This window comes from Ostrea edulis, chromosome 4, assembly GCF_947568905.1.
Source record: "Ostrea edulis chromosome 4, xbOstEdul1.1, whole genome shotgun sequence".
In the NCBI taxonomy this organism is placed as follows: domain Eukaryota; kingdom Metazoa; phylum Mollusca; class Bivalvia; order Ostreida; family Ostreidae; genus Ostrea; species Ostrea edulis.
The window spans coordinates 9,054,680-9,069,938 of record NC_079167.1 but is presented as its reverse complement, the minus strand read 5'-3'; the positions used below and the strand labels follow the sequence as shown (position 1 = coordinate 9,069,938).

Below are 15,259 nucleotides of genomic sequence, written 5' to 3'. Positions count from 1 at the left end.
GCTACATTTGGGTCGCCATTTGTATGCACTGGTGGCTAAAAGATATAAAGACTCAGGAAATTTGTCAACATCGAAATAAATGTTATCCATGGTAGATAAATTAGGCACCTAAAACCCGAGTTTTAAAAAATATCTAACACTACTTTTACAACAATTTGATCGACGAAGGTCGCATATGACGTCACTGTACCACGTGACTACCTATCTAATTAACTAGGCTTTTTTAAATCGGGGCTTAGATTTAAGTCCGTATTGTGGCTAATTATCGCAATACTTCAGTGAACGAACTATTACAATTAATTTCTATAAGCATAAGGAAGACAAAATGCATATATAATTCTGTATACTTTGAAAACACGAGATGTATCCTTTAAGACTAAAAAAATAAGTTTGCTGGATAATGGTGAATACTGTAATATAACATTTTGTATGATGGATTCAAACTTTCGTCTGGGGGATTCAAGAGGTGTGGGGAATGGTGTAGTGTTTCAAAAATTCATTTTCTGATGAATGAAATGTATCTTCTGATCTTTGCAGAAAAGCAATGGAATGGCGTCTAATGCTGCTCAGAATCTCTTACTCCAGTTTGTCCCTCACTTAACAATTAATCTACTTAATCTGGTTGTGCCACGAGTCTTTCAGAAGCTTGTGACGTTTGAAGAATACACACATGAATTGCAAATTAGAATTACTCTTTTAAGGTTAGACTTCATTTTCAGTTATTCAGGTGGAAAATTTTTGAATGCTATTCTACATATGATATTGTAGAATTCCTTTGTAAGACATATTGGTACCAGCTGCTATCTGCATGTACATTTTGATTTCTCATATTAAACAATACTCGTTTTCATTAGAACCATGATTGCTGATTGTACAAATATGTAGAAGTCTATTCAAATACATGTCTTAGTAAAAAGAAAAATGATGTCATCATGATGCAAATTATCACATTTTTCATTGTAGTTAATCACCACATACCCAACAAACTAGACAGTGATTCCCAATATGTATATATATATATATATACATTTTATAAAAATCTTTTCAGGAGTATACTTCTTCGATTAGCCTCCCCAGTTGCATTGATGGTAATGCTGTACAATAAATTACTGTTGGAGGAGGATGAACACAAAACTTGTGGAAATGTTCACTGGACAGATGACAATGATCCAAATTCAGTCAGGGTAAATACACTCAACTATCATCTGACTGTTAATATGTATTCACATTGATAAAAAAAAATGTACACACTAGAAATAGCAAGATATTGTCTGCAAAATAGCAAGATATTGTCTGCGAAATAGGAAGATATTGTCTGCGAAATATGTTGAGAACCCTTTGCTTGACTGATATCAAACTTATTACATGGTTCTATTTAAAGAATTGATGACCCTTATTGACATATGAAGATATTGTCTGCCCAATATCTTGAGAACCATTTGCTTTACAAACATCAAACTTGGTACACTGGTTCCCCCTAAGACATATGTCTTCTATTGATTTTGAGGTCACAAGGTCAAGGATCGAATTGGACATTATACATTTATTGCATGATAGTTCGGGAGATATGAAGATTTATTCACCCAAGAAAAATCATATTCCCCGAGGGCAACGCCCGAGGGGAATATGATTTTTCTTGGGTGAATAAATCTTCATATCTCCCGAACATTCATGCAATAAATTGTTTATTATACCGAAACAAAGCAAGACCACAAAATTATATTTGAGATTGGAGTTTACTCATCTATACATCGTACATGTATGTAGCTGAGATCGCCCTAACAGTAACACCGCGCCGTCAACGTATATATAGAAGGTACAAACAGCGAAACACAGTGATATGATAACCAGTTTTTGTATTTCCATTCTCCTTGAATGCTGATTTACTTGCATGTTTTTATATCAACCAAAATCAGTCGATTTTAAAACTGTATATCAAAGACCCGCATATTTTGTGCCTTACGAACTATGAAAGTAGAATGACTCGGACTTCGTCTACTTTGACGTTAAATTTATGGAAAATGCACGAAGCTGCCCAAGGGGAAATATGATAGGGAGATATGATGTTTGAGAGGGAGATATGAAGTTTTGTCTTCCCTGGCACGTGACTGTCTAGACCAATCAGATTACGCATTGCATAGAATTCTCATACTGAGGTATAATAAAAGATATTGTCTACTCAATATCTTGAGAATCCTTTGCTTGATAGAGATCAAACTTAGTATTGTGGTTCCCTCCTACTAGTAGATAACCTATATTTTTCACTATCATTACATACAAGTCTAAATTTAAAGTTGATCCTTTTCCAATATTGTCATGCAAGGGGGGGGGGGGTATATGTTTCTAAAACATTTCTTGTTATTTTTCATAAATATTTTTGTGATAGAAAGTTAATTAGCAGACCTGGCATTTTGAGTTTAATGTTTTTATTTCACTTGAGCTATTGGCTGAAGTGAGCTTTTCTGATCATCCATTGTCCTTAGTCCATCTGTCATTATGTAAACTTTACACGGCAAGTCATGTTAGTCATATTGATATTGAACATCCCCATGTTGTGTAGATTCAAGTGCAGTTATGTCATGACCCTATGGAGCTAGGATGGGATCATAATTTTTCATGGGAATCTTTTAAAGATTTTTTCTGAAGAACAGTAGGGCCAAGTTGACTCAGATAAGCATTGTGGCCCATGGAACTCTTGTTTCTTCTTCAGTGCTGGGAGACATACGTTGGACAACAGATTTACAAACTTTTACTGATAGACATTTGTATTGTGATACTGGTGGTCATATTTTGGCACAGTCCTAGGAGGTAAGCAAAGGAATATTACTGATCAAATAAATTTGTTAATTGTACGTAATTGTGATGGTCATACGTTACATGTGGGTATAAAATATGCGGCCGTGTGATTTATGTAATTTACAGTTATCATAAATGTTAAGATCGTCAAGAAGGGTCAGGAACTCACTGTTAATCATTAAGTGAAGCCTTACTTGATATGATGAAGAAATGTCACATTTGTGTTGTGTTTAAGCATCATAATTCACACCCTTCTCTATTTTCAAAGATGAAATTTATGTCTTAAAAATTGCTGGAACTTCGAAATACAAAAATAGAAAGTTATTTTAAAAAGCATAAAAAGGCATTATTGTAAATGATGGTGAGGGATTTATACATACAATATATATAAGCAAAAATGGATGCTGCATTAATTTTTATTGGGGAAAGTTGTGAAAGATTTTCATGAAAATTCATTTCAGATATTTAAACAGAAAATACAGAGATCGTTCAAAGATTGTGAAGTTTATCGGTCCCCAAGAGTTTGATTTGCCAAAGAGTGTTGTTGATATTATATACGCTCAAAATCTGTGTTGGTGAGTGTGAACAAGTGTAAATGAATTTATATGTAAAATCCAATAGAAGTTTGATACACTGGTGTTTTAATTTGTGTAATAAAACAACACTATTCTGTTCCTGTCAGGTTTGGTCTACTATTCTGTCCAGTGATTCCGGCCATTACACTCCTACACAATATCATTGTCTTCTTTGTGAAAAAGGTAAGATGTTCAGAGATTGCAGAAAAATAGATTTACTACATATGGTCTTGAAATTTGCAACATTATTTTATACTGCAAGTTGAAATGAAAATTTAGATGTGCTCTGTCTTTTAAAGGTTGATCTGTTGAAGAACTGTCGTCCAGAGTCCAGACCTTATAAAACATCAAAGTCAACATCACTGTTCATGAAAGTACTGTTGTTGTCATATATGTTTGCTGTAATTCCAGTGGGATATGTTATTGGAAAGTATGTTCTGAAAAATTCCCTCAATTTACTACTTGTAGCCTTTATTTCTCTATGGAGGAGGATTTTACTATGTATGGACTTGTTTAGATTAAATCCTGTGGGTTCATCAGTTTTCTTGGGCATCAGATCTCATGAATTTGTCGAAAAATAACAGTTTTGTTGATACATAGAGTGAGGAAATGTTCTCATAATCTAGGTCACCCTGAACTTAGTATGGACTCCCAAAGAACTTCTGGACACTTTCAATAGGAAATATTTTCCCTATTATAGATGACACTAATCTAGTAAATAAAACTAATAGGGATGCTATTCAAAGAGATTGAGTTTGCAATAATGCCTAATAAAATATGTGTTGTATAAAATCTATGCCACAGGGTATCCAGGTATCATCGTGGTTAATACACTAGCTTCTCACTGCTAAAACCTAAATTCAGTCCTTGGGATCAGCAGTGGTTGAATGTGGGTATTGTGGTTTCCAACTTGAACATGTGTGTTTTCTTTGGGTACTCCGGTTTCCTCCCACATCAATGACCCCTTCACACCAATATCTGAGCTGACTAAAAGCATTTATAAACGTTGTAGAACTTGTTTGTTATTAAAATGAAGAAAAGGAATAATGAAAATACAAATGAAATGTGTATTAAACGATTTAATACTTTATGAGAGATTAAATAAAAACATTTTATTTTAAATCAGGCATCACATTCAACTTGTATGATGCTGGGAATAGTCCAGGAACATCTATTCTTGAGGAAAAATGTTCTAAGCACAAGAATTTGTTTTTCTTTCAATAGAAAATATATGCTTCAACTTCTAGAATTTGCTTTAAAGTAGTTTCTATGGGTGTAGGTATTATTGTCTTGAACTAGCCAATCAGCATCTTTATAAGAATCTCATTCAGCCTTGCTTTGAGGTTAGAAACAATATTTAAATTAAAGGAAGTGTCCAGATTTACACAAACATTGGGATGATTCAGAGTAGTAATCTACTCCATGTTTCTCATCTATGAACAAATTTATAATTTTGTTGATCACTAGATTTGGTAATCTGACAGTTTCTAAAATTGGTATTCAGTGAAAGATGATGAAATCACAGTACTCCAATTCTGTTGTATATGCCGGTACATATATTTTTCTACAGAGTTCAGCCCAGCCAGAGTTGTGGCCCTTTCCGTTTGTACAGTGACAATGTCTACAGGATGTACCACAGTCTTGTGAACTTTGTGTATTCTTGGGACAGATTACCTCAGACTGTGTTCTTCTTCATCGGCTCTGGCATTTTTATGGTGCCACTCTTAATTCTGTTGATGTAAGTAATTCGTTTACTTGTACCTGGTATGAGTGGGAATGGATACTGTAGAATAAATGTCGGACTTGGTAAAGACTTGCGAATTTTTACCTGTGTTGCCTAAGGCAAGTGCAGGTCTACAAACTAATACTACTTTACACTGTCCTCTTTACATTTGAATCACACAGGGTATTGTTGAATTCAACATTATTCAAATTTTACACCGATTTCAAACAGATAAAAGATGTATGACTCCTAATTTGGGCAGATTTTAAAAGTTTTTTAATTGATTTCATTATTGAATTTATGAATTTTAATTGTAGGTTACTTATGTACTATTACTGGGTCATTGGAAGTGGATATGCGTCCAAAAAAGAATTTGTATTAGAGGACTTGAAAATGGTAACATCTCTAGAAAATACTCTTTTGATGATGAAGCAACATGTTTTCAGTTTTTAAAGAATATTTTCTTTTATTTTAGGAGAAAATGGATACAAAATTTCTCTTTAAACAGATCAACAAAGAAAAGGAGGAATTGTTGCGGAAAGACAGTGATTGTTGACATTCAGTGGAGAAATAAGTGTCTAAGCAAGTATCTGAAGAATACCTGTGAATATTTAGACACCCCAGCGAATGCTGCCAATGCTACTTGCAACCTGATTTCTGTGTGGATGAGATGTGTGTGGATGATTAATCTTTTTAGCACCTTAAAGGTGTCTTTATTGTGTTCTTTGGTGCCAGATTATTACAGAGATTTATTTTATATTAGCTAATTTTACATGTGTATTTTATATATATGCAGTGATACATTCATTGTTAATTACATTAATTAGTGGACGTTCCTTGAAGGTTTAAAAAGTATTTTGCTATGTGTATTATATATGGCTTGCTTTTAACGGTTTCTAATTAGGGCATTGAGTGGTTAACATCCAAATCTTTATGTCACTTCATCTTTTTGCTTGGGTTTATATTTGTTTTCATCATAACTGCAACATCATTTTAAGACGAAGCTTTTCTAATGGGAATTCAAAAACAGTTCGGAATGATATTTGCCATCATTTGTGTTGTAAATAGATTTTCAAAGCAGGATGTGATTAAGGAGGTATGCTACACCAGAGAGATTTGATATGGATGAAAAGTGGAGGATATGTACAAGAATTTGAAACTGAAAACTTTCAAATATACTTTATTTAGTCAAAAAATACGGTTTTAGTTGAAAGCAATCTGAGAAAACTTTAAAACCCCTGCTGGACTCGGAACACGCGATGTACAGTTTAGCAGTTGACGTGCTAACCTACTGAGCTACTGGAGAATGACAAATATTGCTGATATTTATATTTTCCTCCGTGTTTTAAAAGGAAGTCAGCCATTATGACGATGAAGAGTACCTCCTTAAGATAGTAGGTATCACAGTAATGAGGAAGATGAATCTCGTTTGTTGTATTTAAAATATTGAAGATAATTACTTCATTTCAGAATATGGCTTCAAGAAATGCCTCAACAGGATTCCCTATTTAAGAGAAATCTCACTGTTCGTTGATAAAAGCTGCATTCTTTTAAATATGAATACACACTGCAATTTACATGCAATTGTATTATTACAGTGGGAAATTACTTCCCACAATAAATAGCATAATAAACTGTACAATTACTTCAACTTTAGTAGATCATGTGAAATAAAATACCAAAGATATTGATGTAATGCTTTCCCAATACATGGACTGGGCAATAGGGCTGTGTATTGAAATGTTAATTTCTAATGCAATATATTTTTTTATCAATAACCAATATCTCTACATATTATATATAATATATAATTTCTCAAGAACATTTTTATCTTGTTTATGGGGGAAATTGTTGAAGGACTTAATAGATAAAGCTGTTTCAACCAATTATTGATTAATAGTAGTAACTGCAAGTTATATGTTTTGTGGTAATAAAAGAATATAGGTACCAAACATGGGTAAAAACAAACCTTTCAAAGACAAATACAGTGCAAATCAAAACACAGCCATAACACTGACTTTATACCTATGTTGCTGTAAATACATCTTGGTTGCTTTTGCTGATATGGACTTTACACCTGTGTTGCTTTAAGTAAAAGCGAGTAGGTTGTTCTGTCTTTTTGCATATCAAGTCTTTCAAAAATTGTTGTCTAAATCTCTGTTAAAACATTTTTTACTTTGCATCTGATATTCAGATTCAGTGGACCAAAACATGTTGTTTATTTATTTCATATTAATGGACCACTTTATGTTATTGATAATTTTATTGTTAATATATTTTTACATATTTATAAAATACTGCAGCTTTCAAGAATAAAATATTAATGAAATAAATTGTTATTTTGTCAATCCAAGCATTGAACTTAAAAATCACTGAAGTATCAAAAGAAGCTGTGGTATACTGGATTTTGTAGACTCCTTCTGTTCTGTTAAAGATGAAACTTTTGAATGATACATGTAAAAGATGGAGCCTTCATATTTACACTGGATTGTCTAAAGAAATGTTGGCTTAGGATTGGCCTTTGGAGGGTCACAGGATTGAAGGGCCTGTTGCCGAAAAATGCAGATACTTGGTTTCTCTGCAATAACTTTAGAAGGGTTTGTATTTGGAGGTTCATATCCACACCATGTGCTGCTGGTTGATGAAAAGCTCATCGAGGATTGTCAAAGAACATGGCCTCAGTTATTAGAAATAGTTAATTGAATAGATATTCAAAACGGTGTTCATTACAAGTTGACCAGGATTGGGGCACTGTGTCTTCCAAACACTAGTCTAAAATTCAGTACTGGAGTAAACGGGGTGTGATTCCCTGTTAAATGCAAGTAACTGATATTTGCAGTGAATCGCAAGAAGCCTCTATAGTGAAGTCCATCAGAGTACAGCATTTTCACGAACTGAACGGTGAAATCATCAGTTAAATTACTAGTGTATAAGAAGAGTAATCTGCAGCATAGAGAAAAATTGTTTTCTATATACAAGACTATAATTTGTCAGTATGCAAGCATCCAAACATAGTAGTGACTCTCGGCTCTATGTTCAGTGCAAGGTCACAATAATAAGCTTACATTGATAAGTCGCATTTCAAATCAATATACATTGTAGGTGGGCACTGATTTCAATGCATGGACCTTATGTTTTATGTAAATAATAGCAACAGATGCAAGTCAATAATAGTTTTTACTTATAAAATTAGAAAAGAAAATCATGTATAACTACTTGGTAAATAAAAAAAAATCCTGCATAGAAAGAAACTACTTGATGCATATCAACTATTAATGAAGTCCTATAAAAGATGTCAAAGTCTTCTTTTGAAGTCTAATATGAGATTCCGCCATGACCCATCAGACCAGCTTTCCAGACGCTTCTTTCCCCTGATGTTCATATGTTTATTGTAGTAAGCTGTGAAAACTACATGCTCCCATGATGGGGTGTCCACAGCTCCTATAACAGAAATAACAGGGTTTAAACCGATAAGTTAACCATCCCCAAAACAGGTCAAACTCGTACATTATCATGTATACCTTTAATTTTCACATTATCATCTATCAGTATATGTCCACTGACGATAGTTTTGTCTCGAGTCAGTATAGTCCTATTTATCCAATCCTTTCCTAAATAATGTTCTACCCATTCAAACTGCAAATAAACCATAAGAGAAAGCATAATGAAAACTGACTTTAGTCTTAAAAAATGATTACTGATGGATTGAACTAAAAGAAGACTTGCTTTTTCTTTGGCACTGTATTTGTAGAAGAATAGTGGACTGGAACATATAAACACCTCCACTCTGTAACACAGGCATAGAGGAATGGAAAATTGTAAATCAGGAATCCTCAATATCAACACAAATTTTCAATATGGAGATGAATGATGACCCTAAATCAGAAATATTCAATATTAAGTGCCCGATGTATAACTTACCCCTCCATTTCATTCATCTCCTTGACTGCATCACAAGCCCCAGCTATTGGTGGAAGATCTTTGAAAAATCCCTTTGTCTCATAAACAGACTTAACCATGGGCTACAATGAAGTTTTTAATATATATTTTATTAAAATAATGTATACATATTCATGTTTGCCCATAGTAATAGCCCCCTCCTCTTGTTTTGAAAATCATGAATTTCCTCAGAAATCATTGAAATTTTGTTCAAGAGTATGTCCCTGCTCTAGACCTACAGACCTGTATATTGTTACTGAAAAGTTCAAACATACAATGTAAGATTAACATTCCAAAAAAATTAAAAATATGCTAACTATATGTATAGACTGCTTTTTAATTTTACTTCATTTGATATACATCCGGTACCATGTCTCTGCCTATGATGGACTTCCCCTCAGTAAATAATAGCTTTGTATTATATAGAAATGCAACTCATGGTATTGTTGGCAAAACACTGTACATGTATATGTACTACTTGTGAATTATATGTCTTGTGTAATGGGTCTTAAGAAAGTAGGCTCCTTGGCTTTTGAGCTCGAATACGCCAGCAGCTATAACTGTAGGTACTAGTTCTATACACTTATTTTACTAGATACTTCTTGTATTTGTTATTTAACCCTATCCAGTTGAAACTGAAAAAATTCATGTCGATTCAAATTTACAAAGGGTTTTGAAAGACAATATTTTGAAGTGCAAGGATTTTAATCAAGAAGCTGTAAATCTGCATGGACATGTATTTCAATTTTAGATAATACAGACTTGGAACTAATTCATGAATTTGGTTGTTATATGATAATTTTCCCAAACAGAAAAATGTCTGCATTAATTAACCCAAAATTTTGCATAAATATTTTGTTTCTTGGCGAATAATTAAAAAACTTTGACCTGTAATTCCCACCTTTTTAAGTCCCTTCTTAAATCTCAAGACAAACCATTGCAACTTCTGTACAATTTTTAAAACTGACAATATACTTCTGGACTGTTTATATTGTTAAATTTCTTTCTATATGTGTAACACATGTCTTGACACCCACAGACAGCTACACATGTAGTTATATGTGAGTATATCAAAAGTAGATCAATCCTAACATGCTGTGTCTAAATAACAAGTACTATGATCTATATCTTTCTTTTCATAATTTCCTTTCCATATAAAAATCAACAAGAGGCCCATGGGCCATAATGAACAGTTCAATCAAATGAAAATAAAATAAGCATATATTTAACTTTTTGATATACATTGAACTCTGTCATAGAACCTGAATTCCTGGTGCAGGTGCATAGAATTTCAAAAATTTGGAAGAGAGCTACATGCATTTTGTTCATAACCATATACACAAATTTTTTTCACGATGCACAGATGTAGAAAAGTTGATTTTGAAAAATTAAATGCATTTTCACAGTAAATCCATTTGGGAACCGCCTTAAAGCCTGAACTTCTGGTCCAGGAATAGGAAAATGTCACAATATTGGTATGTATCTACATAATTTTTATAACTACATGTATGTATATCATATATACAGTTTTTATTCACAACAAACAGAAGTAATTAAGAAGATATTTAAATACTCAATGCATTTTAACTATATACATGTATATATATATCAATATTTTTTTACTAGTAAAGCTTCTGAAGATGTAATAAAAGCGCTAAAGCTTTACGGAGGATTTCTGTGTTTTCTTTTCATATTTTTTTAAATATATATATATATAAAGCACTAGAATGACCAACGACATGAACAATTGGAATTGTCAAATTTTCGGGACAACCTGTCCCTTCGTCAGGATGGGAAAGGATTACATTATGGAGAAAACACAAATATAATTAACAATAAGCACCAAAGCTACACTACAAAACTAGCTAAACACTTTTCCAGCGGATTACATGTTGCATTGTTCATGTTCATGTTCTAGTGCTTTATATCATTATTTTCCCTGACCATTGTATCTATTTAATATAGATCCGACAGTTTTGGATACTGAATGTTGTTGGTTCTTCAGTGCTTTATTTATATATATATATATATATATATATATATATATAGTCAACAGAGTCAACAGTCAACTTCCTCTTCCTAGGCATCTGATCCCACATTTGGAGAGTACAAGGATCCGTATTTGTCCTATTTCTTTATAGGATCTCTGAGATTGATCAGATTGTTATATTCCTTTACTCCTTTAAGCTTGATCCATGACCCAGGGATCATGAATTTCACAATCTTGATAGAGGTACCGATGCTCTTAATACCTATGCACAAAGCTTTATCAAAATTTGTACAGGGATAAAGGATATTTTTAAAGTCCATATTTTCACTTTATGAGCCATAAAGCCCTGCCTTAGCAACAGAACTCCTGACTCACAATTTTGGTAGAGGCATCCCTGCTTGTCATGTTTATACACTGTTTGTCTGATAGATGACCCTGAGTAAAGAAGCTTTATAAGGATTGCATCATTTTTCAAAGGTTTTGAAACCCCCCCCCCCCCCCCCCCCTTCAGGCCACTGGGATGCAGTGACCATAGAATTCACAATATTATTTCCCTTACCCAAAAGGTGTATTATACCAAATCTGATGAAAATGACTTTGTACTTCCTGAGAAGAAGATGATTATGCTTAAATGTTAACACTCAACAATAGACAACAACCCGTCACCTCAGTGACTCTTAAGTTGTGTTAATGGAAATTTTCCTGGTCCTAGTTTTATTAACCATGTTATGAACACTTCTGTAAGAGGTCAAGGTCACAATCTGATATCTGTACAAAATGGGTTGAAATTCGTGTAATGTCATCATGCCATGCTCACAGCTAGCAACAAGCCAAGTATCAAAAAATAATACACAATTACATGTATACTTATTCAATTTCAATCAAAAAGCATTTGCTTTGTTGCATACAAAAAATATAAACTACCTTTACATTTGGTCTGGTCTTTTGAGCTGCAAAAATGGCATACATATCAATTAAATATGACTACATTGTTATGAATTCAGTTTACACAAAATTCATTGGTGTCAATTACCTTTAATCCTTCTTTTAGGGTCTCATACTGATCAGCTAAGTAAAATGTTCTCCGATCTTCCAAAGCAATAAATGATTCATCTGGATACTTTAGCTTCCATTTAGTAAGAAAGTGTCCTTCAAAATCAGCCATGACACCATCTAGATCAACAAGAACTAGCAACTTCTTCTGAGCCAGGGTAGCAATACCCCTCCTTCCTGCCATTCTGTGTTCTTCTTTCTTCTGAAAAGTTGTCCTGCAAAAGTCCATTGGAAGAAATTAGTCTTGTAATTAAACATAAAGGAAAATTCGTTACAGCTAAACTCTACTTTAGCAGCTAGTGGAAATTACAATAGATTAGTGACATGATTTCCTAAACCCATTTTCTTTAAATACTCCTTATAGTAGATATAATACAATTTCTTTTTGAAAAATGATTGATTATGATAAAATTTCCTTTCAGAAAAACAAAAAGGACATAATATCTCAATGCTCTTAAATAGTTTGAAGTCCCCATCAACAACAGAGTCTCCCAGGGCACTGACTTAGGACCACTCTTCTTGATCTTCACAGACAATTTTCCACCATCAGCAACACCAACGATCTTTGCAGATGACTGCCTCGTGTACAGACACATCAAATGTCAGAAGACCAGGCTACCTTGCAGAGAGACCTTGACAAATTGCAGGATTGGGAGAACCAATAGCTTTTGCATTTCAACTCTGGCAAATGTGAAGCACCAAGGGTTGCCAACTGAAAGTCTCCCCTACTTGCCAATTACACCATACAATGAGCAATCAATTATGCGAAGTATCATTCAAGGTGTTACCATCATTAAGAACCTTAGCTGGGACATCTTAGATGGATAAGATTACCAAGAAGGCAAATTCCATCTCAGCCTTTCTAGGAAGGAACATCAGCAGATGTCCAACTCCTATCAAGGCACTGTGTTACTCCACACCAGTGAAACCAACATTGAGTATGCTAGGAACATGTGGACCCAGCAAAGAAGGAGACCATCAATAAATTAGAAAGGGTACACAGCAGAGTGGTCAGATTTTCTAATGGAGACTATCAATGCATAATCAGTGCAACATCCATGCTACAGCATCTACAATGGAAACTAACCCAAGCTTGCAGGGAAACAGCTCAGGAAGCCATGCATTACAGGAGAGTATACAACATGGTGGATGTTTCTGCTGACCTTCTGAAGTTAACCATGAGAATCAGAAGCCACACTCTCAGCTTCACTGTGCCACACTCCAGAACCACAGTGTACAAGATCTCCTTCTTTCCTCAGGCTATCACTATCAGGCTTTGGAACAAGCTATCAGGAGGAGGAGTGAAGACCAACACCCTGGACAGTTTCAAGACCCAACTGTCCAGTCATAGTTGTCAACTCACCTATTTTTTTTAACCAATGACCCAACTATTCTTTATGACATGGCCGGTCATGCTTTTCACCTCATTTTCCCTGAACAACCTGAAAATCGCCCAATTCCTGCATTGGATTGGTAAATTTGTTCATATGCTTGATTTTCAGTTAGCAAGCTTGTATTGACAAAAACAATGCTGATGGCCATGTAAAGTACAACTCTGTACCAAGTAAATTATCTATCAAAGCCAGTGACTGGTTTTAACATACTATCTGTGAGTTTTGATAGATTGGTGGGGGTGGGGGCAAGTCATTTTGTGAATTGGCATCCGATAAGAAAGAGAATTTGGGAGAGAAACCTTTCATGGGTGAAAGAAAACTTTTTTGCCACTTCTGTAATGCATATATACTTAAGAGTTAGAAATAATCTGACAAAAAAAACCCCCAAAATCATGTAAATAATTGCTTCATCACAAAAAGTTTTCTAATCACTGTTGTCATTTTTAACGTCATCCGCATATCTAAAATGCAAAGTTACTATAGCAGAAACTTGTTTTTTCTTTCTATTTTTCAAGCAGAATACAATCTGCATCTTTGATTAAATCGTACTATGAATTCTCTTTCTAAAACAGTCTTTAAAAATTCTAAATGTGCCACAGTATCTTAAATGCTTATTTATAAACAAGTATTTCACAATCAGCTTTGTATGTTCCTTTAAAATACAATCACTTATTATTATGGGGAGTTGTTATACATAGTGACCAGATTTTTTTTGCATCCTAAAGTGGGTCATGACCAGATTGTCACATGCTGGAGGTTGGCAACATGCGTCTAGTGCCTCAGTGTATTTGAAGGACTCAGCAGTTTTTAACATTTTAGCTTCATTGTTTTTACTGAGCTCTTTACATGTACCTTCATCTAAAGCAGAGTGATGATGGTTCAGTAATTTAAAAAACATTTCATAGTTTGAATTCAAAAAAAAAAAAAAGGAGAAAAAGTGTTTCTAATGTAGCGGTCAGCCGGATTCGATCGCCGGTGGCCAGTTAGCTCAGTTGGTAGAGCACCCGACTAGAGATTCAGGGGGCCCAGGTTCGAATCCCGGTCTGGTCTGTTGCATTTTCTCCCTTCCTGTTACATTTGGTGCCGTAGACCAGCCCCTGGAACTGACAGGTGAAAATGCCTGCCAGGGGATAAAAATCCTGGGTTGATGTCTTCAGGTGTGAAGACATTTAAGGAGGGAGGAATGTAGCAGTCAGCCGGGTACGATCGCCGGTGGCCAGTTAGCTCAGTTGGTAGAGTACCTGACTACAGTTTCAGGGGGCCCAGGTTCGAATCCCGGTCTGGTCCGTTGCATTTTCTCCCTTCCTGTTACACTCCATTAAGTAAACAGACCTAGCGAAAATCAAAGTTGGCAATGCTTTTGTAGTTTTGGCCAATTATTATTTAATGAGGGGAAGTAATATCAGCGAGAACTCGTCGAGGCTGGATATTTGGAGGTTGGGCTGACTCCTCTTCCGAAGAGGCGTGAGAGGCGTCGCGTCAGTGCAAATATCCAGCCTCGACGAATCTCGCTGAAATGAGAGAGGAGGTAGCTATGGCGATAGACAATCCAATGAAACTCTTCCTATATCATTTCTATTCTTTTTCACCACATGCACATTTTTTATCTAACAAACATTGCGAAGTAGACCGTACCGTTTCCTGTGTTTACATTTGCCGCTTATATCAAATAATAAATAGACTTAAAGAGTATATGTTCTGTTGTAATCATCAACGATGCACATGTAATCATCATATCTCTAATTAAAAAGCAGCATATATACAATCTATTGAAAGATAAATTACAAAT

At 34.5% G+C, this 15,259-nt stretch overlaps 2 protein-coding genes and 1 non-coding gene across 5 annotated transcripts in view; 2 read left to right on the top strand and 1 right to left on the bottom strand.

Annotated features, from left to right (window-relative positions):
• The window catches only part of LOC125668679 (transmembrane channel-like protein 7), a 40,327-nt gene extending 32,900 nt beyond the window's left edge, over positions 1-7,427 (top strand). The window contains exons 9-17 of the mRNA XM_048903012.2: positions 538-701; positions 1,049-1,184; positions 2,711-2,808; positions 3,258-3,371; positions 3,479-3,554; positions 3,671-3,801; positions 4,942-5,109; positions 5,412-5,490; positions 5,570-7,427. Coding sequence (XP_048758969.2) covers positions 538-701; positions 1,049-1,184; positions 2,711-2,808; positions 3,258-3,371; positions 3,479-3,554; positions 3,671-3,801; positions 4,942-5,109; positions 5,412-5,490; positions 5,570-5,650 — 1,047 coding nt within the window. The 3' untranslated portion in view covers positions 5,651-7,427. The remainder of the gene's footprint in view (positions 1-537; positions 702-1,048; positions 1,185-2,710; positions 2,809-3,257; positions 3,372-3,478; positions 3,555-3,670; positions 3,802-4,941; positions 5,110-5,411; positions 5,491-5,569) is intronic.
• Positions 7,428-8,252: 825 nt separating this feature from the next.
• LOC125671996 (5'(3')-deoxyribonucleotidase, mitochondrial-like) lies at positions 8,253-15,151 on the bottom strand. Of its 3 annotated transcripts, none has more exons than XM_048908039.2 (6): positions 15,106-15,151; positions 12,057-12,291; positions 9,016-9,116; positions 8,821-8,881; positions 8,616-8,730; positions 8,253-8,535 (listed from the first exon to the last, which is right to left on the bottom strand). In XM_048908039.2, the coding sequence occupies exons 2-6, from the start codon at positions 12,258-12,260 to the stop codon at positions 8,390-8,392; spliced, it is 627 nt and encodes a 208-aa protein (XP_048763996.2). In that variant the 5' UTR covers positions 12,261-12,291; positions 15,106-15,151; the 3' UTR covers positions 8,253-8,389. The 3 variants fall into 3 exon arrangements, with proteins under 3 accessions (XP_048763996.2, XP_048763997.2, XP_048763995.2); XM_048908040.2 differs by lacking the exon at positions 15,106-15,151 and adding an exon at positions 13,164-15,093; XM_048908038.2 differs by lacking the exon at positions 15,106-15,151 and adding an exon at positions 14,712-15,089.
• Trnac-aca (transfer RNA cysteine (anticodon ACA)) lies at positions 14,685-14,757 on the top strand. The gene has a single exon. It is a non-coding gene; the product is annotated as a tRNA-Cys (tRNA).
• Positions 15,152-15,259: the final 108 nt, after the last annotated feature.

Bases quoted from the DNA above. Each gene is read 5' to 3' on its own strand.
- LOC125671996 (XM_048908038.2), bottom strand. From the start codon at position 14,764: ATGCAACGGACCAGACCGGGATTCGAACCTGGGCCCCCTGAAACTGTA. The intron at 9,117-12,056 runs GTAATTGACACC...ACTTCATTGTAG, and splicing joins CCCTAAAAGAAGGATTAAAG to CCCATGGTTAAGTCTGTTTA. The intron at 8,731-8,820 runs GCAAGTCTTCTT...GTTTATTTGCAG, and splicing joins AATACAGTGCCAAAGAAAAA to TTTGAATGGGTAGAACATTA.